This window comes from Eurosta solidaginis, chromosome 3 (assembly GCF_040869045.1).
Source record: "Eurosta solidaginis isolate ZX-2024a chromosome 3, ASM4086904v1, whole genome shotgun sequence".
NCBI lineage: Eukaryota > Metazoa > Arthropoda > Insecta > Diptera > Tephritidae > Eurosta > Eurosta solidaginis.
In genome coordinates this window covers 160,063,641-160,091,159 of record NC_090321.1, presented here as the reverse complement: position 1 = coordinate 160,091,159, position 27,519 = coordinate 160,063,641, and the positions used below count along the sequence as shown (strand labels likewise).

The following is a 27,519-nucleotide window of genomic DNA, read 5'->3' as shown; positions in this document are numbered from 1 at the left end:
ATGGCCCATCAGAGGAGTTCAAAAGGCTTGTGGTTCAAGAAGTGTGCAGAGCACGGCTTGTCATAGGCACGGATGTGAATGCGCATCACGGCGTATGAGGGGACGATATTAATGATAGAGGCGAGTTCCTTTTTTGGTACATACTACAGATTAGTATACAGGTGGCAACAGGGGTAGCGTGCCTACATATGCTGGTCCTACGTCAAGCAATGAGCTTAATATCAATTGGAGTTCTGAACATGATATATCGGGGTATGAATGTCAGGTCCTTCACAGGCCATCATTCTCACACCATGCATATATCAGCTTCAAAATCCCCTAAAGAGATTAGAGAAGGCTAAAACCTTTAGAAACCCTATGACAACGGACTGGTACAAATTTCAGAAAGATGTATCAGGAAGACTGGGGCAGCGTAAAGAGGTTGCCACCGTAGAGGAGTTGGAGGAGTGCAACAACTTCTTATCAAAGGCGCTGACAACTGCGTACAACAGGGCTTGTCCTCTGAGAATATTCAAGGGGAAAGCAAAGCCACCATGGTGGAGTAAGGAGCTGAGTCTTCTTAGAGGGCAGGTAAAAAAGAGTTTTAAGCTGGCAAAAGTTGCGGAAAGCGAGGAGTGCTGGGACAAATTCAGAGATCTGTCGAGGATCTATAAACGTGAAATCAACAGGTCAAATCGGGTTTCATGGAAGTATTTCCGTGTCGACATAGAATGCTCCAGCGAAACCGCGAGGCTGAGGAAAGTGCTACCTAAAGGAGATGCAGTACAGGGACTGATAAAAAATGACGACGGGGAATGGTCACACAGTAGTGAAGAGTCCCATGGGGCGCTACTTAACACACACTTCCCATCAGGAGACGATGCGGAAGAGATAAGTACCCACGTCTACAGTCTTAATACGGAGCGGGAGGTACCAGGATTGGTGACAAAGACCAAAATTGAATGGGCAATAAAAACGTTTGCTATGTTCAAGTCGCCGGGCCCAGATGGGATATTTTCTGCTATGCTGCAGATGGGCGGTGGAACGATTATAGAATGGCTAAGAATAATCTTTGAGGGTTGCATAAAACTGAACCACGTCCCGCAATCTTGGAGAACGGCTCGAGTAGTCTTCTTACCGAAAGCGGGAAAGCCAGTCATCAGCACTCGAAAGACTACAGGCGCTATTAGTTTGACATCTTTTCTACTCAAAACCCTAGAGAGATTAATATATGTGCATACAAAATCATAAATGAACGTGGAATTATCCTCTTCAGCAAAACATCCCCACACCAAAGGCAGTCAGTCGATACTGCTTGCATTGGGTGGATATGAATAAAGAGAAGGCCTTGGAACACCAGGAATACGCCCTAGGTGTTTTCTGGACATTGCCGGAGCTTTCAACAATATCTCGAAAAGAGCAATCATGGACAGTCCTGACTCCATTGAAGTTCATCCAGCTTTAGCAAATTTGATCGGCTGCATGTTAAGCTGCAGAATGATCACATCACAATGGGGTCTGTTCGAGACAACGAAATCTGTAAACAGAGGAACGCCAAAGGGTGGGGTTTTATCACCAATGCTGTAGACGCTGGTTATAAACTAATTGCTTAGGCGGTTCGACGGAGGACCAGTCAAACTTACGGCATATGCAGACGACGTTTCTGTCATCATAAGCAGCTGATGCCTAACAACACTCAGCTCTCTGATGGATCAGGCATTTCGGGATGTACATGCCTGGGCATCTGGAGTCGGGTTAACCGCCAACGCGGAAAAAACCGCTCTAGTATTATTTACTAGGAAGTATAAGGTCCTCAATTATTTGCTACGTGAAAACCTAACTCGATTTCCAATTTTTGTTCTGCGTGACATTTAGATTTGACGTTTGCACACATGCTTTACATCAGGGATCGCCACAAGCTTCTTATGGAAGCGTGACCACACCTACTTGGAAATCCAAAAAAAAAAACAAAAATGGCGACGGAGCTAGTAAAAAGTACACTGTAAAAACTTCGAAAATTCATAAAATGATATTATTTTAGAAAGAAAATTATACATTTTGTAATCCTGATAGAAGGTAAATTCATTAGATTTTTTTTTTAATTAAATTTTTTATATTTTTTAAATTTTTTTTATATTTTTAGGTTTTTTAGAAACAAAATAATATAGATAATAATAATTTTGTAATTATGATAAAAGAAAAATTCATTCAGTTATTTTATTTAATCTTTTATATTTTTTGTTTTTATTTTTTGTATATTTATTTTTATATTATATTATATTTTTTATATTTATTTTTAATTTTTTTATTTAATAGTATTTCGGAAAGAAGGATTAAAGTGGAGATATTAACCTACTGTAAACTGTCCGCAATTAATTTTTCTATATCTATTTTTATGTTTGCGGTTGATAATTTCAGAAGCGCTTCTAAATGCTGATTTGTAACTCTATTTCTGTTATTTGTTTTTATTTGCTTAAGGAATGAAAAGGAGCTTTCACAAATTAAGTACTACCAAACATTGAATAAAATTTTAAAACTTCTTGACACAATAAGGGATATTTCTCCTTGCTTACAACTTTCCAAAAATCAATGCCTTTTAAATCTAGTAACTGTACTTCAGAGTCGCATTGTAAGTCGCATTTTTGGGCTCTACGCATTTGCATCGCTTGTCATGGGTATACAAAAATTGGTAAAATTTTCCTGTTGCTGAGAGCTTTAAAGTAATTTTCATTGTGATATTCGCTTTAGTCGCATCAACCTGTCAAAACTGATATATATGTATGCAAGCCGAAATAAAGACATGAATTAATAATACCAACATACCTATTTACATACGTCCAATTCGATTTGCCTGAAATGTGGTATATAAATTTGCCTATATTAGTATTTACGATCCTTTTTTCAGGGAAGTAGACCAGAGACAGACTGGGACTGGGATTAGGACTAGGACTGGGACTGAGACGCGGAGTGGTACTGGGACTGCGAGTCGTAATGGGACTGGAACAAAATACATACCACCCTCTGGGACTGGCAATAAGGGATGTAGAGGAATGAGAAGAACTTGAGAGAAGAGAAAAGAGAAAAGGAGAAGGAGACTGTCATCGGGTTCTGAACTATATTCCAAGTTTCAAGCTTGTAGCTTATCGGGAAGTTACTTAAATTTCGATTACAAAATTCTGTTTGCTACACAGAGTCAAGCTAAATAAAACCGTTTATAAAAACCCGGCTATTATTCATTATATTCTGTTAGATAAAGGAATGATAATCTCAAATTATCTTCCCCGGTTAATAATGGTGAAACAAAGCATGCATGTTTCTCAAACTTATCACTAATATGTATATTCTATATTCAATTTTTAAGTCAAGTGAGACGAAATAAAGTTTTGTCACTGCACGTCTATTCATCATTTTGTTTTCTAAAAAAATAGCTACAACCATTCTGCGAGCAGAAATGGCGCTGGCATGTACACAAACCCAGTCGGACTTGGTAGCTTTCAAAATTAACGCATTGCATTGTTTTCTTGAATGCATTTAAAAATTGAACATGCGTTCAATTCAAATTTAATTTAATTATTAAATAAACCAAACAAAGCTTCATTGTATTCATACAGGTGAAACAAAAATATACCCAAAAATATTACTTCAAAAGTAATTTTACACGAAATTATAGCAGTTGAGTTCCTAATAGGTACAGCAGAATACATTCGGTTGTGGGCGAGAGGATAGAATGCGTGCGAGCGGGGATGTGTGGTGCGCTTGCCTATGCGGTGCGCTTGCCTGAGCGTTTTACAAAAACAATTGCGTGAAAGCGCTTATGTAGTGACGACCCCTGCTTTACATTGTCGCAACGCATGCTTATTTCGGTTAGGGCAAAAAACGGTTGTTTGCGTGCGCTAAAAAAACGCAGTGCGGTTTTATTAGGTTCACATGTTAGGTATCATGATAAATGAACAAAGGGAGACAAGAGCGGCTTCTACGGTGAACGGGCAGATTTGGTTAAGCAGGTAAGGAGATAAATAAAAATGTCTCTCGCCAATCAAAAACTCTTTTCTGTCAGTATGGATCCGAATCATGAACGGTGTGGAAAGAAGATAGCATATTGGGCCTTGGAGTATTTGAATGAAAAGCTCTCTGAAAGATTTACTGAATTTCCATAGTTGGAAATTAGTTGGCACTGCGCTGCTTGGTGCAGGGGGTTGGATGACTTCAACGTTATCCTATCAATTCATTGCCGAGATGATCGGGCTAGTATCTTCATAGTGCTAATTTCCGGAACGTGTCGAATATATGTATATCCGACAAAGAAGCACCGGCATCGATGAAACTCCCCAAAACCTTGACTGAGCAGTGAAAAACATATGTGGCGAGACTTGATCTTCCTTGGTGCTCCTAATTGGCGACAGCAATTACTACAAAGAGACGAATGACGCACTTTGCTGCGCCGTCAAAGACACGGTTGTCAGATCTGAAATGTTCTGCCTCTTTGTCTGATGGCAAAGATATAGACTTCTTTCTCTAAACCAATATTTGTATTTCATTATTTGTGCCGCATAACTACAACAGGGCGGCCACCGTGCTGCGATGGTAGCATAAGGTTTTTGCTTCAAATCCCGGGAAAGGCAACATCAAAATATTAGAAAAGGTTTTTATACTTACGCGGAATTGGCAAACACTCTGACTGTATTTTTGCCGGTAAAAGCTTCTCAGCGGAAATTCGTCTGCTTTGCCTTTGCCGTTCTGAGTCGATGTAAAACAGTGTCCCGCCAATTTCTAGTAAAAATTAAAAAATGGCACGATGCAAACTGGAAGGGAAGATCAGAAGGAGGTCTGCCTAAAAGTATGTCAGAAATGCTCGAGTAGCAATTATCTTAAATAAAAAAAGGATCTTTGATCCTGTAGTCAGCAAATTCATTCTACTTTATGTTGATGAAGTTGATCAACTTCGCCACGGTTCGATATACCTACATACATATGTTTCTATGGGACATCGTACGCGATAAGGGAAAATAGTCGTCTGATTGTAATATAATAATAAATTCATATTTTAGCTGATAGAAATTGTACCGGCAAGTTCGGTGTATGAAGAAATATTCCAAGACCAAGTGCCGACCTGGTAAACGACGTCTCTAACGTGCTAGATAGCAAGGGACGGAATGATCCCTATATCAAAGAACTAAAACGGAGTGAAACAGAAACGGCTTAAAATTAATAAATCGCAAAGGAATCGATGGACTATGCCCGGAGATATTCAAAAACTGAAACGTAAAGTTGGTAAAGACTTTGTCCTACAACGCTTACGGTTCGTAATTTTGTACCTACTCTTAATTTAAAAAATCTAAATACTTGAATTCATTTCCTTCAGATCTGAGTAATATTAGCTCATAAACATGTATACATACATACACAAGTTTCCATTCATGTGCACCCAAATATATTAGGCGAAGGGGGCTTTACTTTTTTCGTTATTTATCTTTTAGTGAATATCTTTTCATCTTGCTAAACGAAATGTTAATTACCGATATTAAATACATTTAGCAACTCATAACAATTCCTTAATTGCGCTACTTGTAGCTCATTAGCCAAAATTCGTAGGTGCATATATGTATAGCTAATACGTAATTATCATAAGGGGGAAAATGTATCTCTTAATTCAGTCCGTGTGCGCAAATGTAAACTCAACGTCACGCCCACCATCGCTACTCAATGGAATCCGTTGTTTGAAGGCAGACCATTTTAATTACACTCAATCGCACATTCTGAACAAATACACAAAACTTAGAATATTTGAGAAATAATCTTGTTGTTGCCGTCCTGCTCTTATTCTGTGATGCTGCGATCTTCGTATTCAGTTTGATCACTGGTGCTCTTTGGTTAGTCCATATAATTAGATTTGTTGCATTACTTCACGAAGGATGCGGATTGCGCATTTCCGCTTATTTATATTACGTTTGGCTTTCGTTTTTAGTCGATTTTCGAAGCTCAAAGCAGTTGGAAGTTAACAAGACCTACTCTCGGAAGAATTTTTATATTTCCAAAATGGATACGCGAACCATCCTGCGTTGTTTTCAAAATAATTTTTCTATTGAGAATATTTTATCGAAACCAAATACCAACAAATGTGATTCATACTTAACGGTATTGAGTGATTCGAACCTCAGTTCTTCAAGAGCTGTGAAAATATGTGAAAAAGTAGAAAATGTTGAAACTGAAAGTGATAATACTGAAACACAAACAAGTATAGATTTGTTAGCATCTAGCCCTTCATCGAGTTGCATGGCAGATGGTCTTGAAGATTCGAAAAGTGAAGCGGCCTCTGATGATGGAAACAGTAAGTCGTTAATTTGGTAGTGAATAAGGTGATTATAAAAAAAATTTTAAATAATTCTGTAGGGTTCATTGAGTAGGCAAGGGTTTTCTTGCATGTGCTCCGGGAAGCATGGTGAAATTGAAGCCGAAATATATTTATCCATCACTCTCCCAATATCCACGAATGTGGCGCGCGGACGCGCGTATCCGTATACTCTGACACACCACTTGCGCTGCCGCTTAGTTCGCTTAAATCCAGTTCATCCCCATCTAAATTACGGCTGCTCATTGCTTCTAGCGCGCTACTACTACTTGCTCTACATTATAGGTGCCTCGTGAAGACAGTCCGCTGATCATCATGAGTTAATGAATTAAACTCACGTAAAACCCACATAAAATGAAATGAAGAACAGCGCCTCCGATGAAAACTATTATTTGAGAGTGTGTTCGGACCGTCTTAAGGGAAAGTACCGCTGCCAGGCAGGTCAATCACCAGATGAATACAAAAGTTAGTGTCACCGCTCGGTGGAAAAGGGGACTCAAGGAACAAAGCATTGAAAAAATCGTGCCTTGCAAAATATACTATTGTGACAAGAAATAGTCATCCCCGTCTGTCAACGACGGCGGTTCGACGGAGGACCAGTCACTTACGGCACATGCAGATGACGTTTCAGTCATCATAAGCGGCAGATGCCTATAAACAATCAGCTCTCTGATGGATCAGGCACTTCGGGATGTACATTAACCTGGGTCGATTTGTATGGACGAAAGTTAATCTATATCGCGACATCGATTTTTCGATAGGATTTGGGCTCAGGAAAAAAAGTTCCACTACGCATACCGAAAAAAATAATTTTGGAGCCTGCAAAAAAAATCGATTTTTCGACCAAAATTCTTCTAAATCTCCATAAAAGAATTTTTTTTTTCAAAAAACTGCATTTACGAATTTTGCATTTGCAAACTGACACGAAAAAAATATATAAAAAATGATTTGGAGCCTTGAAAATGAAAAAATGCATAAAAAATCGAAAAAATCGTTGAAATTTTGCAGGCTCAAAAATTATTTTTTTGGTATGCGTAGTGGAACTTGTTTTCCTGAGCCCAAATCCTATCGAAAAATCGATGACGCGATATAGGTTAATAAACCGACTCAGTCTAATGTACGTGTCTGGGCATCTGGAATTTGGTTAATCACCAACGCGGAAAAAGCCGATCTATTATTTACTTGCACATAAAATATCCCTATTTGGACTTAGCCTAAGCTTGGAGAGGTCGTGGAAACTCTATGTCGTGTCGTGGAAACTCTATGTGGAATAGAGAGCGAAGAAAGCCTCTGCGGGACTGTATGCATGCAAGAAGATGATGTTAGGATGCACGTGGGGCGTATCACCCAAACTCTCTCATTGAGTACTGTTAAACCCATACTTTACTATGAGGTCCTTGTTTGGTGGACAGCCACACAAAAAAGTACGTATACCAACAAGCCAAAGGGGGTATGCAGATTATCATTGATTGGCACAACTGGAGCCCTAAAAACTACCGCGACAGCAGCATTGCATGAAATTCTACACATCCCGCCTGTAGACCTAATGGCCAAAAATATCGCGTTAGCCACTGCAACAAGGCTTAAGGCAGTAGAGCGCTATATAATATCGGGAAAACGGAGTATATGGTCCCGAGCCTGAGCTTCGAACAATTTAGCCGAAGGGTGCAGAAATGGCAGAACATATTTTACACGTGTATGCCGATGGCTCCAAATTAACGGAAGTGGTGGGGTCTGCTGTTTACTGTTTCGATCCAGAAATGAGTAGATCCTACAGGCTGCCTGGTTACTGCAGCGTCTTGCCGGCGGTAATCATAACCGTGAAGAAAGCAGCAGAAATTCTGGAGGTCATAAGCTGCAGTCGTACTTCATCAACAAGTGTCCTGGAATGCAAGGAAGCATTGGTAAAACTTCGCTCAGACCGGACCATACATCTGAACTAGATTCTCGTTCATAAAGGGATAAAAGGCTGCAGAAAGAAATGGTTGAGCACGTTCTGTGTTCGTGTCCTGCGCTTGCCAGGTCAAAGCTCCAGCTAATAGGAGCGGCAGAGTTTCCGGATCTCGAGGCAGTATTTAAGCAAGGTTTTAAAAAACTTCTAGCATTTGCCAAAAGGACAGGTCAGAGGAAACCGAATTCGTAACATCGTGATTGACACTAGGCACAGCACATATACCCTGCGTGGTGCAAATATCACCCCGGACCCTACCAATATTATAAGGTCCCAGTGAGCCCGAAAAACGTGAGAAGTGCCGCGGCGTCACTGCCTACAGTCAAGTTGAATATGGGAGACAGAAGGTTTCAAGACCGGAGAAAATTCCTGCTCGAACTATAATCGCAACCTTGTAACCAATGTACATAACTTACTTAAAGGCCCAAACACATTCGACTTTTGCATCATTTTGTCATTTAACTTGCGTCAACAGCTGTCTTTGAACACATACCTTTTCATTTCCATGTTCCTTATCCACAGACAACGACCACGCCAAAAGAACTCATAAACTTACGTTTAGCTGACGTTGCCTATTAGTTCGTGAAATTTGTAGCCATTGATGAAAAATCTTCAAATATCCCTGGCCATTTAATTTAATTTTAAATATTATTTTGCATTTCTGGTTGGATGGCTGTTTTTAATTTTTCATAATGACAAAATCAAAATATGACTTTTTCTTTTGCATTCATTATGGCAGGCAAACTTTCAACGAGCTTTATTCCAGCAATTTTCAGATAATTTTATCTTCTACCGCCAAGAAGTAACTAATTCGATACGTCTTGCAGTGGGTACACAATCCCGACAATATAATCCTGACAGGCCAAATTCCAGACATAGAAAAATCCCGACATAATGTAATTCCGACAAGGCAATATCCCGACAACTCCAAAAATCAATAACACTCTATCCAGACAAATCAGTGTTGGAGGGTTATTTTTATTATTTTTTTGAAGCGCGGCAGAAAGCCACCTATGCAGAAGAGTATTCTGCGCAGACCTACTTTAGATCGACTAGCCGGTGTTGATTCGGTAAGTGTTGTGCAGAGAAGTCTAAAATAATAGACAATAACGAAGATGTGAACTTTTTATGGCATCTTGTGTGGTTTTCCAATTTGTCGAAATTTTTGTGGGGATTGGTTCATGTTGGGACTATGAATGGTCGGGATTCGGTCCTTTCGGTACAATGAGTTGTAGGGATTTTATATTTCGGGATTTTGTAAGTCGCGATAACTAATTCGTCTCCTGAGGGGCACCGTTCTGTGCAGTTGTCGACATAGGAAATGATGGTAGCTCCTTCAAGTGGAGAAGGCAGCTTTGATATGTAAAAATTAAATAGAAGCGGGGATAGGACACTACCCTGCGGAGAGGCACGTTTGTGTACCAGCCGCATAATATCCATGTTGAGGTTACTGGGTGTGACGATCGATCAGGATCTATATTTTGGTAAGCATGGAAGTTAACACAATATTTTGTGAAGTCCATTCCCACACACTTAGCTTAATATTTTGCGATTCCGTTCCCAAACAATTGTACCGGCAAACCGGTCGCATACTTTGGAATCATATTGCAGCCAAAAATGTAATTACGCTGCACGCGCATCTGCGGTTTCTTAGTTGTTGAAACTAAGCACATTTAGTTAGAGAAACACGCGCAACCGTTTATTCGCTCACCTAATGAAATACTTCAGACGACCGCTACACGCGCAAAACTAATTTTGCTAACCAAGCATCTTTGGTCACTTAGGCAGGCTCAGGATAGGTTAGCTTTTAGAATCATAGATTTAAGTTAGTTTTTGACTCACTCGCGGAACTGAAGGCACATAGTGCCGCTAAATAAAGTTTAGGTTTTATAAACATCTGCAATTGTACCTAAAACCCAGAGCCGCAATAAAATCCTCAAATCTCTTGCCTGCAGCACTTGGGGTAGAGATAAAGGGACGCTCATTACTATTTCCAAAGCAATGGACCGGCCGCTTGCATGCTACGCGTCCGCGATATATGAATTTTGAGGAAATTCAGCACCTGAGCACCCAACCGTGTGTAAAAGAAAACCACAAAGAGGTCCTCAGTGTTATCCACAAAAAGGCATCGGACCTCTATGAGAGGAATCGCCCGGCGAACACCGTTCCCAAATCAATCATTCGCTTTCCGCGAATAAATCACTTCAGCTTCGCCTCCCTTGATGTTGTTGTTGTTGTAGCAGTGCTTCGCGCCATTTAAATGGTGCGACCACTCACGACACGTTCTCAAAGTCTTCTAATGAAACTTACAGTTCCAACAGTGGTGGACCATTGGGAAGTTGGTTCCACATTACAATTTAAAATATGGTTGTTGTCATTTTGGGACATGTTGCAAGCAGGACATGCATTATGTATGTCGGGCTGATTCTAGATACGTAAGAGTTTAACCTTTACAGTACCCAGATCGAAGTTGAGCTAGAGTGACGCGCGTCTCCCTTGGCGGTATACGTTCTTTTTCTGCAAGGGTAGGATATAGTATATTGATAACGAGGTTCACCGGGCACGTCGTAACATAAGAGTTCACCGATTCTGTCATTTTGCCTAGGGCCTCCTTATGCTTGTTTGGACCAAACAGCTGTGTAGGCAGGTGCACAGTGCTTATGGAGATATTTCCTTAACCCTCTTGGAGGCGGGGCTAGATGAAGCAGTTGTTTGCTAGGGTGTCCTAGTTTGTGACAACTAAGCAAAAACTGTCTGTTCAGCATTTCGTTGTGCTCTTTAATGTTGAGCGAGCTATTTGTCCCACTATCTAGGTGATGTTCAGGGGTCATTTAAAAAATAATACTTAGGAAAGGTTTTGTTTATACGTATTTAAGGAAATCGACGTTTTGGCTCCCACGGCAACCGGTTCCATATTCTGAAGTGATGATCTGAGGCTTTTGCCAGGATCACCGGCCGACGCGGTTCAATTTATCGCAAATCGTTCAAAAAAATTCTGGAATAGATTCTTACGGAGGGATTGACCTTCATTCACTTACTCCAGGTAGGCTTCGAACTTAACCCCAGTCCTTGGGACTGGTACTGCTGCGTCTACTGAAAAAACCATACAAATACTTAAAATGGTCACACTTTTGTCTGTGTGTCTCGGTCAAAGCGTAGTTTCACCGAAGGAGATGTTCTGGGCTAACTTCTAATACTCGTCTTTGACGCGATTTCTTCAGATCAAAGGCAACTTACGACCTCTATAATTGGACTATTAGTCGTCATGATTCTCGTAGTACAGTGTATATCATTGTGTAACTCATGTGTGAAAGTCGTATAGTCCTCGGCGCATCTACATAACTTCAATTTTACGAGGACCCTGGATAAAGTTTTAAAAATGTAGGCCAAAATTCGCAGACGTTTGTGCCCTGCCCGAAATATTGATTTCAATAGTCTTCATTAAACCAAAACGATATTTTAAACTGAAATTCGACCAATGTTAAGTTGAAAGATGTTAATGGTTATATGCCCAGTCCACACGTTTCCCCGGCCTTATGATATAAGAGTTCATTGTGGATGATCGCGTATCTTCAGTTTTCCGACTAGGTCGACTGTCCACTACGCTAGGGTAGTTCATTGTGAACAACAGAAGATTCAATATTACGCCAAGAGATTTTTCAAACGCTTCATGCGTACTTACATATATCTTAGACCTAAGGATGAGGTGACAATCATTTCAAAGGGGTATTTAAACCCCATTGAGTCTCCGAGCGAAAACCTGTGGGTTGGCAGCCCAGGTTTGTGTAACTGTAGAAAAATTGTGTCCGAACAGAGATTAATCTGTGGTAACCTTTTTTAAGAAAGAGTTACACAATTTTTGGCAGGAGTGAAACCATACAAATGCAAAATGCTTCCAAATGCGTACTTCGTATTTTGTACGAGGATATGGATCTTTCTTGCATCACCGATTTCGCTTGTTCTTTTAGCTAATTGGGATGTAGAATTTTTGAAAAAATCAACACTTTTTTTGATAACTTGTTTTTTTAAAACTTGAAGAAATTTTTAAAACATGTTGGACTTTGGTCATTTTATTTGAATTCCTTGTTCTTTATTAATTTTATAAAAAAAAAAATGCAAAGTGAGCATTTAAATTTTTTATATAACTTTTCATTTAGTGTTTTGTTTCAATAACTTGCTGAAATCGAAGATGCAAAATCTGTTGACATGTTGAGCTGGCATTGACTGAAAGCACCTATATTTTTAAATAACTTTTGAATGGGTAGAAAAAGTTAAATTTTGCAATTGGATTCTTATAACTAGCAGTGATGGGCACCCGTGATACCCTTTTCGTACATATCGGACAAATTTTCGCCTAGATAGTCTTAAATGAGCAGAAAATATCGTAAAGCGCCGGACGCCGCAGTGTCGATAATTTTGACATTCGTCGACAACGAGCGAAAAACGATATATCTCTACTGGGTAAAGCATTTTGGCAGGCTTGCCGCCTTTTCCAGCGTGTGGTTTTAAGACCACGCGAACAAACTGGCGCGCCGTAGCACATGAGCGGCCGGCCAATTGCTTTGTACGTCGTTACCACATTTCTTTATTTTTTCCCAAGTGCCGCCGGGAAGCGACTTGAGGATTATGTTGCTGCTTTGTACTTTAGACCAAATTTCGGTGGCATGTGTCTCGAAGGTGAGAGTGTTATCGAACGGAAATTGGCAGTCGGTACCTAGCACCATCGACCTGAAGGTCCATTATTTGCGCCATCTGCTTCTTCCACGTCGAAAACAGATTGGCCGTGGATTTGGTCGGCGATAGTACGAGGTCGCGCGAGTTGAAGAAACTAGAATGACTAGGGAGCAGGGTTGAGTAATTTTGAAATGAAACAAATCAAAATAAAAAATAAAAAAATATTCATCATTTTAAATTTTCTAATTGATGAATAAAAAGTTATTTTTTATTCAAGCATTTCTTGAATAATGAATAACATTTTCTCGTTATTCAAAATATTCTGATTGATGATAACCGCTCATTCTTATTTTTGCAAAATTTGAATAAAGAGTTGAGTTATTATTCCTTATTTACAAAATATGGAATAACAATAAAATTTTAGTTTTTATTCAGTTATCCAAAAATAAAAAAATAAACCATCGAGATGCCTTGAAAATATACCCATATGCGTAACCAGTTCGTGTGTAGTTCTGAAGCTTCTTAGGGTAATATTGAGATGATTTTGGAGAGTATTCGTGGGGTTTTTTGGGGGCGGTTTGGGGGTAATTTCTGGGCCACCCTGCGGATCCTCCCGTGGCCTATTGGGGTCCATTCCAGGGGCTCCCTTGCGATCCTTCTAGGGTTTTGGGGTAATTTCGGGATGACTTTTGCGACTCCCTCGAGGTCTTTTGAAGGTCATTTTGGCATGGTTTAGGGGAGTACCACGGGGTCCTCCCGGAGTCATTCCGTGATCTTTTTGGGACTCCCTCGGGGTCATTTGGGGGTCATACCGGGTTGATTTTGGGGGCTTCCTCGGGGTCATTTCGGGATGGTTTTGGGGACTCCCTCGGGGTAATTTCGGGGTCATTCCGGGATGGTTTTGGGGACTCCCTCGGGGTCATTTAGGGTAATTTCGGTATGGTTTTGGGGACTCCCTCGGGGTCATCTCGGGGTCATTCCGGGATGGTTTTGGGGACTCCCCCGGGGTCATTTCGGGGTCATTCCGGGATGGTTTTGGGACTCCCTCGGGGTCATTTCGGGATGGGTTTGGGACTCCCTTGGGGTCATTTCGGTATGGTTTTGGAGACTCCTTCGGGGTCATTTCGGGGTCATTCCGGGATAGTTTTGGGGACTCCCTCGGGGTCATTTCGGGGGCATCCCGGGATGGTTTTGGGGACTCCCTCGGTGTCATTTCGGGGTCATTTCGGTATGGTTTTGGGGACTCCCTCGGGGTCATTTCGGGGTCATTCCGGGATGGTTTTGGAGAGTCCGTCGGGGTCATTTCGGGGTCATTCCGGGATGGGTTTGGGGACTCCCTCGGGGTCATTTCGGGGTCATTCCGGGATGGTTTTTGGGACTCCCTCGGGGTCATTTCGGGGTCATCCCGGGATGGTTTTGGTGACTCCCTCGGGGTCATTTCGGTATGGTTTTGGGGACTCCCTCGGGGTCATTTCCGGGTCATTCCGGGATGGTTTTGGGGACTCCCTCGGGGTCATTTCGGGGTCATTCCGGGATGGTTTTGGGGACTCCCTCGGGGTCATTTCGGGGTCATCCCGGGATGGTTTTGGTGTCTCCCTCGCGGTCATTTCGGTATGGTTTTGGGGACTCCCTCGGGCTCATCTCGGGGTCATTCCGGGATGGTTTTGGGGACTCCCTCGGGGTCATTTCGGGGTCATTCCGGGATGGTTTTGGTGACTCCCTCGGGGTCATTTCGGGATGGTTTTGGGGACTCCCTCGGGGTCATTTCGAGGTCATTTCGGTATGGTTTTGGGGACTCCTTCGGGGTCATTTCGGGGTCATTCCGGGATAGTTTTGGGGACTCCCTCGGGGTCATTTCGAGGGCATCCCGGGATGGTTTTGGGGACTCCCTCGGGGTCATTTCGGGGTCATTTCGGTATGGTTTTGGGGACTCCCTCGGGGTCATTTCGGGGTCATTCCGGGATGGTTTTGGAGACTCCCTCGGGGTCATTCCGGGATGGTTTTAGGACTCCATCGGGGTCATTTCGGGATGGTTTTGGAGACTCCCTCAGGGTCATTTCGGGGTCATTCCGGGATGGTTTTGGGGACTTCCTCGGGGTCATTTCGGGGTCATTCCGGGATGGTTTTGGGGACTCCCTCGGGGTCATTTCGGGGTCATCCCGGGATGGTTTTGGTGACTCCCTCGGGGTCATTCCGGGATGGTTTTGGGGACTCCCTCGGGGTAATTTCGGGTCATTTTGGGATGGCTTTGGGGACTCCCTCGGGTCATTTCGGGGTCATTCCGGGATGATTTTGGGGACTCCCTCGGGGTCATTTCGGGATGGTTTTGGGGACTCCCTCGGGGTCATTCCGGGATGGTTTTGGGGACTCCCTCGGGGTCATTTCGGGGTCATCCCGGGATGGTTTTGGGGACTCCTCCGGGTCATTTCGGGTTCATCCCGGGATGCTTTTGGGGACTCCGTCGGGGTCATTTCGGGGTCATTCCGGGTTGCTTTTGGTGACTCCCTCGGGATCATTTCGGGGTAATTCCGGAATGACTTTGGGGACTCCCTCGTGGTCATTTCGGGGTCATCCCGGGATGGTTCTGGGGACTCCCTCGGGGTCATTTGGGGTCATTCCGGGATGGTTTTGGGGACTCCCTCGGGGTCATTTCGGGGTCATCCCGGGATGGTTTTGGGGACTCCTTCGGGGTCATTTCGGGGTCATTGCGGGATGATTTTGGGGAATCCCTAGGGTTCATTTCGGGGTCATCCCGGGATGGTTTTGGAGACTCCCTCGGGGTCATTCCGGGATGGTTTTGGGGACTCCCTCGGGGTCATTTCGGGGCCATCCCGGGATGGTTTTGGGGACTCCCTCGGGTCATTTCGGGGTCATCCCGGGATGGTTTTGGGGACTCCCTCGGGGTCATTTCGGGGTCATCCCGGGATGGTTTTGGTGACTCCCTCGGGGACATTCCGGGATGGTTTTGGGGACTCCCTCGGGGTCATTTTGGGATGATTTTGGGGACTCCCCCGGGTCATTTCGGGGTCATTCCGGGATGATTTTGGGGACTCCCTCGGATCATTTCGGGGTCATTCCGGGATGATTTTGGGGACTCCCTCGGGGTCATTTCTGGGTCATTTCGGGATGGTTTTGGGGACTCCCTCGGGGTCATTCCGGGATGGTTTTGGGGACTCATTCGGGGTCATTTCGGGGTCATCCCGGGATGGTTTTGGGGACTCCCTTGGGTCATTTCGGGGTCATCCCGGGATGGTTTTGGGGACTCCCTCGGGGTCATTTCGGGGTCATCACGGGATGCTTTTGGGGACTCCCTCGGGGTCATTTGGGGTCATTCCGGGATGGTTTTGGGGACTCCCTCGGGGTCATTTCGGGGTCATTCCGGGATGCTTTTGGTGACTCCCTCGGGATCATTTCGTGGTAATTCCGGAATGACTTTGGGGACTCCCTCGTGGTCATTTCGGGGTCATCCCGGGATGGTTTTGGGGTTTCGGGGGAATGACCCCCAAATGATCCCGAGGGAGTCCCCAAAACCATCCCGGCATGACCCCGAAATGACCCTGAGGGAGTCTCAAAAACCATCCCGAAATGACCCCGAGGGAGTCCTAAAACCATCCCGGAATGACCCCGAAATGACCCCGAGGGAGTCCCCAAAACCATACCGAAATGACCCCGAAATGACCCCGAGGGAGTCCCCAAAAGCATCCCGGAATGGCCCCGAAAAGACCCCGAGGGAGTCCCCAAAACCATTCCGTGAAGACCCCGAAATGACCCCGAGGGAGTCCCCAAAACCATCCCGGGATGACCCCGAAATGACCCCGAGGGAGTCCGCAAAACCATTCCGGAATGACCCCGAGGGAGTCCCCAAAACCATCCCGAAATGACCCCGAGGGAGTCCCCAAAATCATCCCGGAATGACCCCGAAATGACCCGAGGGAGTCTCTAAAACCATCCCAAAATGACCCCGAAATGACCCCGAGGGAGTCCCCAAAACCATCCCGGAATGACCCCGAAATGACCCCGAGGGGTCACCAAAACCATCCCGGGATGACCCCGAAATGACCCCGAGGGAGTCCCCAAAACCATCCCGGAATGACCCCGAAATGACCCCGAGGGAGTCCCCAAAACCATCCCGGAATGACCCCGAAATGACCCCGAGGGAGTCCCCAAAACCATCCCGGAATGACCCCGAAATGACCCTGAGGGAGTCTCAAAAACCATCCCGAAATGACCCCGAGGGAGTCCTAAAACCATCCCGGAATCACCCCGAAATGACCCCGAGGGAGTCCCCAAAACCATACCGAAATGACCCTAAATGACCCCGAGGAAGTCCCCAAAACCATCCCGGAATGACCCCGAGGGAGTCCCCAAAACCATCCCGGAATGACCCCGAAATGACCCTGAGGGAGTCTCAAAAACCATCCCGAAATGACCCCGAGGGAGTCCTAAAACCATCCCGGAATGACCCCGAAATGACCCCGAGGGAGTCCCCAAAACCATACCGAAATGACCCTAAATGACCCCGAGGAAGTCCCCAAAACCATCCCGGGATGCCCCCGAAATGACCCCGAGGGAGTCCCCAAAACCATTCCGAAATGACCCCGAGGAAGCCCCCAAAATCATCCCGGTATGACCCCCAAATGACCCCGAGGGAGTCCCAAAAAGATCACGGAATGACCCCGGGAGGACCCCGTGGTACTCCCCTAAACCATGCCAAAATGACCTCCAAAAGACCTCGAGGGAGTCGCAAAAGTCATCTCGAAATTACCCCAAAACCCTAGAAGGATCGCAAGGGAGCCCCTGGAATGGACCCCAATAGGCCCCGGGAGGATCCACAGGGTGTCCCAGAAATTACCCCCAAACCGCCCCCAAAAAACCCCACGAATACTCCCCAAAATCATCTCAATATTACCCTAAGAAGCTTCAGAACTACACACGAACTGGTTACGCATATGGGTATATTTTCAGGGCATCTCGATGGTTTATTTTTTTATTTTTGGATAACTGAATAAAAACTAAAATTTTATTGTTATTCCATATTTTGTAAATAAGGAATAATAACTCAACTCTTTATTCAAATTTTGCAAAAATAAGAATGAGCGGTTATCATCAATCAGAATATTTTGAATAACGAGAAAATATTATTCATTATTCAAGAAATGCTTGAATAAAAAATAACATGTTATTCATCACTCAAGTTTTCTGGAATAATGAATAAAAATGAATTTTTTATTTTTTTGTCAATGGTTATTCAAATTTGTTGATAACGCCCATCCCTGCTAGGGAGATAGCTGTTTATTCTATAAACTAATTCTTCAATTTGAAGGCCGTCATGTTGATGGGTGGCTAGGTGAAGATTCGCAGTGAGATAAGGGAGTAGGGAGGTTTCCAATATCTTCCCTATTGGCGAAAGGAGTGATATCGGTCGATACGACTCACCTTCTGGTTTTCCAAGCTTTAGTAGTGGAATTATCCTTGCGTTTTTCTATTGTTCGGGAATGATAAAGGACTTCAAGGAAGGATTGAAGGCGTGCGTCAGTTAGCATACTCCCAAGCGTCAAGGTGTTTTAGCATTGGTATGGCTTTTCCCATTGGGTCTATTCATTTAGAGGGCTTGGCCTTTTTAATGGCTTCTTCAGCCTCTGTGGGGGTGATGGTAATGGATTTCACGTCGTGTTTGTGCTTATGTGCCCATCTGTTTGCATGACGCCTGGCCTTGTCTACTGAAGGATGAATTAGAAATTGCCGACAAAAAGAAGTCGCACATTTCCTCGAGTCCGACAGTTATATCGCCTAAGTCTATTGATATTTTATCATTGTATTTTGACGGGTTAGACAAGGGTTTGATGGTTGACCACAGTTTACCGACATTCGCACATGCAGTTTTTTAGATGCTCTTCCCATTTGGCACGTGTGGGTTCATTTGCCAGCCGCATAATGTCCAAGTTGAGATTCTTAATATGAGGCTCTCTAGGGTCGAGTTGTCTCGTCACGAGCTCTTGCTAAGTTTACAGCTTCAGCCGGGAAATAACGCATTATGTCAGGTATTCGACCGGCTGTGACAAAGGGTGCCAAAGCTGAAGCGATGACTTTACTGAACGCGCCCTGTCTGTCTTACCGTACGTGTAGGGAGCAGAAAAATATTGACTTGTGGAGGTTGTATAGTCTTCCCAGTTAGTATTTTGAAGTAAATAAAAAACCGATCTCCACAGGTGATGAAATTAGCTGGTCGCTGTATTGAACGGAGTATGAGCAGGTTTATGAGTCCTGCGCTGATGATGGAAATGTCTGCAGAGCTGTGACAGTTTCCTGGGCATCGCCATTTATTGGGCAGAAATTCATACTGTATATTTGCTGTGCTAGCTGCCTGCCTCTGGTGTCGACTGGCAGGCTGGAATGCCAGAGGTCTCTTCCGAACAAAGTGGCAAGATTTTAAACTCGCACTGAAGAACCAGGCATAAGTCTCCTCGGAGGCGTATCGCGTAAAGTTTTTATATTTTTTACATTCTTTTTTAACAATTTAAAAAAATATGGGCCCCAACCGTTATTCTTAGCCCCCTGAACTCTTAATATAGCCGTGTAAACGTACTAATGTATTTATATACATATCGCTCATTTACTTCAATAGTGTCATAACTAAAAAGCATGACTTTTGAGTTAATAACATTTAAACGTACCCAATAACATGATCTATGTTGTATAAAAAAATCTTTGTGATCCGTTTAAAATTTACCACGTGCTATACAAATGAAAATATGCCTTTATATGCGCAACATATGGCAGTTAAAATCTTTGAATAGCTCTCCTGGAAAATTGTGTTTTTTGAGTTATGACACTATTGATGTAAATGAGCGATATGCTTCGCTGCTAATGAAGAAAGTGTCAACACTGAGTGATTTTTGGCACTTAGTCGATATTTAAATAAATTTGTTAAATCATTTGTTGTGGCAAAAGTGCCGATTGTGTTGAAAATAATGGTCAATTAGACTTTTATTTTTGGCAACGAATACTCGTATATACATAATACATACTTATCGAACATAGGACAGAGAACACTGAACATCTGCAGTCAATCATGGCATGTACAAATGACTTTTATCAATATTTCATTAGTAGAAATAATGAGCTCGATATAATAAAATCTACAAACTGCAATTACATTAACTTTGGACTTTGTGTGCCGTAGTCTGGGCTTGAAAAATAAAATGAAAATTATTTGCATAGTTCTTTAATTCCACTACGGACGATCCGATCTGAGAATAAGCGTAACGAAAAAAGTGTATACCTTGCTATAATTTTTTAAAAAACAAATTTGTTTCGGAAGCCAATATCGTCGGTAGGGTTTAATCTGGGCTCGTATCGTGTTCTACGATCGTAGATCGAAGACCACTTTTAAATCACAATAGGTTTGATATACATAGGATTAATGACGTACATACATCCAGGGTCATTGCTTTAGCGCACAGTGAAAAAGTATACTAAGAAAAATCTGTTTAAAGGACTATAACCAAGTGTGTTCGGCAATAACGTATTTAAAACTTCATTACAAACTATGGCTAGGGTAAATTGAACCCGCCGGTCAATAAAGACTCCGAGCAGATTGAATGTGTTCATAGTGGCACCAGAATTTGTTTTAACACCAAGCGGAAAAGCAACAATTAGGTACCAAAACTTGTGTTATAAAATAACTATGCCCTCTTGGCAAATAGTAGAAGTCTGACAACTCTGCCGCCGCTAGTAGATGGAGCCAGAAGGCACAGTGTACATCATGGGCCTGTTTATTGAGGAATGGCAGGGAATATACTTCGAGAACATATCGCAAACTATCTTTGATTATCCCGAAAGCTGGAATGATGCCGAAATGGTTGTTGTTGTGTTAACAGTGCTTCACCCCATTCTATGGGCACTACCACTCACAAATTGTCACCAAAGTTATCTAACGGCAACCCAAGGAAACTCGCAGTTTTAACAGGAGCAGGTGATATGGAGATTGGCGTTAGAGGCGAAGGTTCCACATTACAATTGAAAAGATGGTTGGTGTCATGTGGGGACAAATCGCATCCAGGACATACATTACGTATGTCGGTGTTGATTCTGGACAAGTAAGAGTTTAACCTGTTACAGTATCCAAAACGAAGTTGGGCCAGGGCATGGTTCAACTATATAGTTGGCTCATCTCTACAGCAACAAGATACCTCTGTTCAGATTGTACAAATCTACGTATTGGTGTTAGGCGAATGGAATGGAAAGAAAACATAAAACTTTGCATATCGTGTGTGTTGTTGGAAAATAATGCGCCGTATTAGAAGCATTTGTTAATAAAATAATTTTAATAAAATATTTACAACCACGGCAATAAATAACTGCCAATGTGTTGGTTACATTTTGCGTTTACCCTCTTCTTTTGACAATCTACGCCAGTGCAATGAAAACAAAAAAAAAATAAAATCAGCTGATGAGATGACCCAATTATATAATTTAGCCATTGGCCAAGGTGACTCCTGTATCCCTTGGTAGTGTGCTTTATTATTCTGCAATAGTAGGATAATATATATTAATAACAGGGTTCACCGGGCGCGTCCTGGTAAGTGCGTTTACCGATTCTGTGTGGATTTTGCTTAGGGCTCCCTAATGCTTGTCTGGATCAAACCGCTGCGTTGGCAAGCGACTTGAGGATTTCGTTGCGGCTTTGTAATTTAGATACAATTTCGGTGGTGAGCTCCTTAAAGGTCAGAGTATTATCGAACGTTACCCTTAAGATCTTTGGGTTACTGACAGTCGGTAGCGTGAGAACATCGACGCGAACGTCCACTAATTGCGTCATCTGTTTCTTCCACGTCGTAAACAGAGTAGATCTCGTCGGTGATAATGCAAGGTTTCGCAAGGTGAAGAAACTAGAAAGATCGGGGAGAAAGCTGTTTATTTTAGAAACTAATTGATCTATTGAAGGGCCAGGTCCCGTTGCTATAGACGTGCAGTCATCGGCATAGGAAATGAATGTAACCCCTACTGGTGGGCAAGAGCGTTTTGATATGTGTTAATTAAACAGAAGCGGAGATAGGACCTCACCCTGGTGTACCCCCTGTTTAATTTTCCTAGGCTTTGAGATTTCGTTCCTAAATTGAACCGACGCTTGCCGACCATTCAGATAATTGCGGTCCATATTTTCAGACAAGGGGGAAGATGTGACCTTGGAGTAGCGTGACGTGGTTGACTGTGTCAAAAGCTTTGACAGGTCAAATGCGACGAGCACCGTCCTGTGATGAGATTTTTCTTGATTTAGGCCTTAATTTATCTTAGTGTTTATGGAGTTTAGCGCGATGGTGGTGCTATGAATTTTGCAAAAGCCATGTTGGTGGGTGTCTAGGCGAAGATTTGCCGTGAAAGGGAGCAAGACGGATGCCAATATCTTCGCTACTGGCGAAAATAGTGATGTCGGTCGATATAACTCGCCTCGTTATTTCGTTTACCAGGCTTTAGTAGTGGAATTATCTTTGCCATTTTCCATTGTTCAGGAATGAAAAAAGACTTTGGCGACAGGTTGAAAACGTGCGTTAGGTAATTTATTCCCTCAGCGCCGAGGTTTTTTTAGCATTGGTACGGCTATTCTGTTTGGGTCTTTTGATTTAGGCGCCTTGGCCTTGTGGATGACTTATTCAACCTCTGTGAGGGTGATGGTAATGGGTGGCACGTCGTGTTTGTATTTATGTGCCCGTCTGTTTCCGCGACGTCTGGCCTTGTCTACTGAAGAATGTCGGCAAAAGGCGCTCGCGCAATTCTTAACTGCCCGTGTAAAAAAAATCTAAAATTTAGCAGTTATAATGTCGTTCTCCGGCTTCTAATGATCTCCGGGCTTCCTAATTCAATACTATCTAACTTTATACTAATCTTAGTATTCCTTTTACTAATCAACGAGATAATATTGTAACCATTTTACTGCAAATCCTCTTATTTGCAACCTTCTGCTAAGTTCGAATCTCTAAACTGTTGAATAAATAACACCACTATTCAGTAATGCAAAATGGTCTTTATTGAAATACTTCACAATAAATAACTCTACTATTGCTCGACAGATAGCGTGCTTAATCAAAACTGACTCTCGCGCCTGTACCGTTGGTGCTTTTATACTCTGTGATTTCCTCGTTGCATCTTCTAGGCGCTTCCAGAATTTACTTAGTTACTGCTATATAATTATAACTACAGATGCACGTGTATAGCTTCTCATATGCACGTGTATTTATGAGCGACACTTCCACAATTACAATTGCATACTTTTGGGAGCATATCAGATAAGATATCTGCAAGTGTTTGTGCATCTCTTCTCCGCTGCGTGTACGTACATATGAGTAGACATAAAGATTGATTCGTTTATGTAGATACATAATGATTGATTTATGGATGTGCATACAAGTCACTCTTAGCATCGGCTTAGAGATGACAGTACCCCTTAGTGTTGCTAATATTCGTAACACTGCCCTCCACTTAAGTCTGATCGTCCCTATCAGACAAATCTCTCGATCTGACCACTGCCAGCCTTTCCAAATGAACCACTTTCATTTTGGTTCGTGGTTTGCCAATGGTTTGTATGCGGTACACTACATCGTTGATCCGCTTTACAACTTTGTATGGGCCTTCCCAATTACACTGCAATTTCGGGGACAAACTTTTTTTTTGTTGTGAGTTGTATAACAGCACCAAATCCCCTTCCTGAAACCCTTCCGAATTAATTGCTTTATCGTACCTCGCTTTCATCTTGTCACTCATAGTATTTGATCGTTGCCTTACAAGATCGTGTATCTCTCTCAGCTCTTCTTCCAAGACACCAGTGGATTTCTTTACATTTCTCTCTGCATCGGCATCTATCCCAAACTTCAGCTGGGAGTCGAAGGTCATTGCCAAAAATTACCTTTCCGTGAGTTTGGCCCGTTGTCTCATGCACTGCCGATCAGTAAGCCATCAAGAATAATGATATATGTGTATCCCACTCCTTATGGTACATGTCTACTACTTTCCATAAATGCTCCTCCAAAGTTCTATTGAATCGTTCTACCATACCATCGGACTGAGGGTGCAATGCAGTTGTCGGTGTTTTTCGAATTCCCAACGATTTTCACATTTCCCGGAATACAGCTGATTCGAAATTCCTGCCTTGGTCAGAATGTAACTCTATTGGTACACCATACCTTGCTACCCAATTGTTTATAAACACTTCTGCTACTGTTTCCGCTTCTTAATTTGGGATTGGGTATACATCTGGCCATTTGCTGAAATAATCCATAATCACCAGTACATATTTGTTTCCGCAGTTGCTAGTAGGAAATTGACCTGCGACATCCATAGCGATCCTTTCAAATGGCGCACCTGAGTTATATTGCTTCATCTGGCGGTGACTTCGGGTTTTGGGCCCTTTTTCTCTGCTGCAAACCTCGCAGTTCGCAATCCACTCAGTGACCCACTGACGGCAACCAACCCAATAGAATCTCTGTTTAATCTTCTCGAGCGTCTTCGTGATTCCAAGATGACCTCCGCTTGGACCATTATGCAGCTCGCTGAGCACGTCAGGAATCCTCTTTCTGGGAACAACTATCAGCTTCTTCTTGCATTGACCATCCTCACTCTCCCATACTCGATGCAAGCAACCCGATATCGACTCTAAGCTGTTCCACTGTGCCCAATATGACTTCGCAATGGGACTATCTGCTGACATCTCCTCTATATTCGGTCTTTCGTTTCGTTCGATCCCTTGCATAACATGTGACAGATCTGTATCTTCTAGCTGACACTTCCGTAGCTGTTCCTTGTCCCATTCATCTGTACATGTTATAGTCATTAGCCGGACATCAATAATATCTGCTTTAGCATCGGCCTTTGAACAGTGATTGCATTCCAAACTACATGGTCTTCGTGACATTGCATTAGCATTTCCATGGGTACTACCTCTTCGATGCTCAATGGAAAAGTCATAGCTTTGTAGTCGCTCGATCCACCGTGCCAATTGTCCTTCCGGATTGCGGAACTGCAGAAGCCATTTCAACGCTGCGTGATCTGTCCTGACGCGGAATCGCTCGCCGTAGAGGTATTTGTGGAAATGTTTAATGCACTCTACCAATGCCAACAGCTCTCTCCGTGTAACGCAATAGTTCCTCTCTGGTTTTCCAATCGAACGGCTGTAATATGGAACTACCTTCTCCTGTCCAGCGACCAGTTGTGATAAAACGCCTCCTATAGCATATCCGCTCGCATCTGTATCTAGAATAAACGTTGCTCCTGGAATCGGATATGCCAACATTGGGGCAGTGCACAAACGCTCTTTCAATGTTTAGAAAGCTACTTCTTGCTCCTTCTTCGATTCAAAAGCTTTATTTTTTCTTGTTAGCTCGTGAAGACTATGGGCTACGCTGGCAAAATTTGGTACAAATCGGCGGTAATATGCGAACAGCCCAAGGAAACTTCTCAATTCATGCAGATTCTGTGGTCTTGGTCAATCCTTCACTGCTTCTATCTTTTCATTCGCGGTGCAGATGCCCTCCGTCGTTACTTTATGACCCAAGTAACTAACTTGCATCTTGAACAGAGAACATTTTTTGGGACTAAGTTTCAGACCAGCACCAGCTATTCTTTGGAAAAGCTCCTCCAAGTTCTTCAGATGTTCTTCGAAGTTCTTTCCCAATACGATGATGTCGTCTAGGTACACTAAGCATGTTTTCCAATGTAGTTCTTTCAGTACCTGATCCATGAGTCTTTCAAAAGTAGCTGGTGCATTACATAGTCCAAAAGGCATCACTGTAAATTGCCAAAGACCATCACCGACACTGAAGGCTGTTTTCTCTTTGTCTTCCTCCTTCACTTCCACTTCCAGTAGCCGCTTTTCAAGTCCAGCGTGGAAAACCATTTCGTACCAGATAGCGAGTTCAAAGTATCGTCAATTCTTGGCAATGGGTAGCTATCCTTTTTCGTTACGTCATTCAAATTCCGGTAGTCCACGCAAAACCTCATTTTTTCCATCTTTCTTCTTTCCAAGTACTACCGGTGAGCTCCATGGACTAGCTAATGGTTCGATGACGCCGCTGTCGCTCATTTCTTGTATGATTTGACTCACAACTTCCCGCTTCGCCAGTGGAACACTACGTGGAGCTTGACGGATCGGCCTCGCATCTCCAGTGTCAATTTGATGTTTCACAACGTTGGTGCGGCCGGGTTTAGAACCATCCTGGTCAAATATGTTCGCGTACTTTAAGAGCAGTTGTTTTGCCTTACTCTGATAGGCTTCCTCTAGCCCCTGCGTCCATGCCGTGATGCCATTTTAAAGATCAGTAGTACTAGATGAAACGTTTTCCTTGAGCTGTTCACAGTTAATGACTATTCAGCCTCTTGGCATCTTCACAAAATAGCTCCTTTGGTCAGTTTGAGTGGTGACTTGAACTCATTGAGTACTCTTACCGGAATACGTCCATCTTGTTTTGTCATAGCCAAGGTTTTTCCTACAAGTATGTTCAGTGCTGATTTGTTTGCTGCTTCGACAACCCACAATTTGTTTGTCCCACAATCTCCATCAACCTTTGCCCAGATGACATCTTCGGATTTTGGTGGTATTTGCTGGCTCTCTTCCACCAGCACTCGTTTACTGCTGTAGCCTCTCTCGTAGCCGAAATTAAGTGCTACATCCATGTTCTTATATCGCATCGTCTTGCTTTGCATATCGATCTTGATGCCTTGGTCGATTAAGAAGTCCACTCCAATTATGATTTCATCAACAATCTCTGCCACTATAAAATTGTGTAGTACCGTGACGTTCCCAATTGCTACTTCACATGCTACTTCTCCAATTACCTGGGTGTCCTCTCCCGTAGCTGTACGTAATCTTGCTCCAAGCAATGGTTTTATCTTCTTCTTGACTAAATCTGATCGAATGATGGAATGGGATGCATCCATCCACATGCCCTCCGACAGTAAGATTGCTTAACCTTCTTCCAATTTGCGAGACAGAGATTATGGGGAATTCAATTGAGGGAGCCAGCTGTCGCCCCTTGCGGCTTGGACTTGGATATTTGCTCATCTCCTTCAGCTCTGCGTTTACGACGACCCACGTTGTTGGAACTGTTAGGGTTGGAGTAGCAATACCGCGCAATGCGCCCTGGCTTTCCACACTTAAAACATTTGACTGCATCATTATTCTTTTGCTGCGTACCCTTCAATGCTTCCAAAATTGTGTCTACCCACTCTGGTCTTTCTACTACCACACGATAAGCCTTATATGCTGGTTTACTCAATAGGGAGGCAGTTTTCTGAGTCAATGCATGTGATACCGTTTCAGTAAATGTTGGCTTTGGGTTTGCGTATGTTGCTCGCTTCGTTTCGACGTCCCGTATGCAATTTATAAAACTCTGAATTTTTACCCTCTCGGTGTATTCCACGGGTGCGTCCGCGTTTGCCAAATGAGCCAACCTTTCAACATCCGAAGCAAACTCTTGCAAAGTCTCATTAGCTTTTTGGTAACGGTTTTGCAACTCTATTTGGTGTATCTGCTTCCTGTGCTCGCTTCCGTATCGCCTCTCTAGAGCACTCATCA

At 43.2% G+C, this 27,519-nt stretch overlaps 1 protein-coding gene across 1 annotated transcript in view; it reads left to right on the top strand.

Annotated features, from left to right (window-relative positions):
- Window positions 1–5,963: 5,963 nt before the first annotated feature.
- The window catches only part of lms (lateral muscles scarcer), a 58,171-nt gene continuing 36,615 nt past the window's right edge, over window positions 5,964–27,519 (top strand). Inside the window, exon 1 of the mRNA XM_067773537.1 lies at window positions 5,964–6,307. Coding sequence (XP_067629638.1) covers window positions 6,016–6,307 — 292 coding nt within the window. The 5' untranslated portion in view covers window positions 5,964–6,015. The remainder of the gene's footprint in view (window positions 6,308–27,519) is intronic.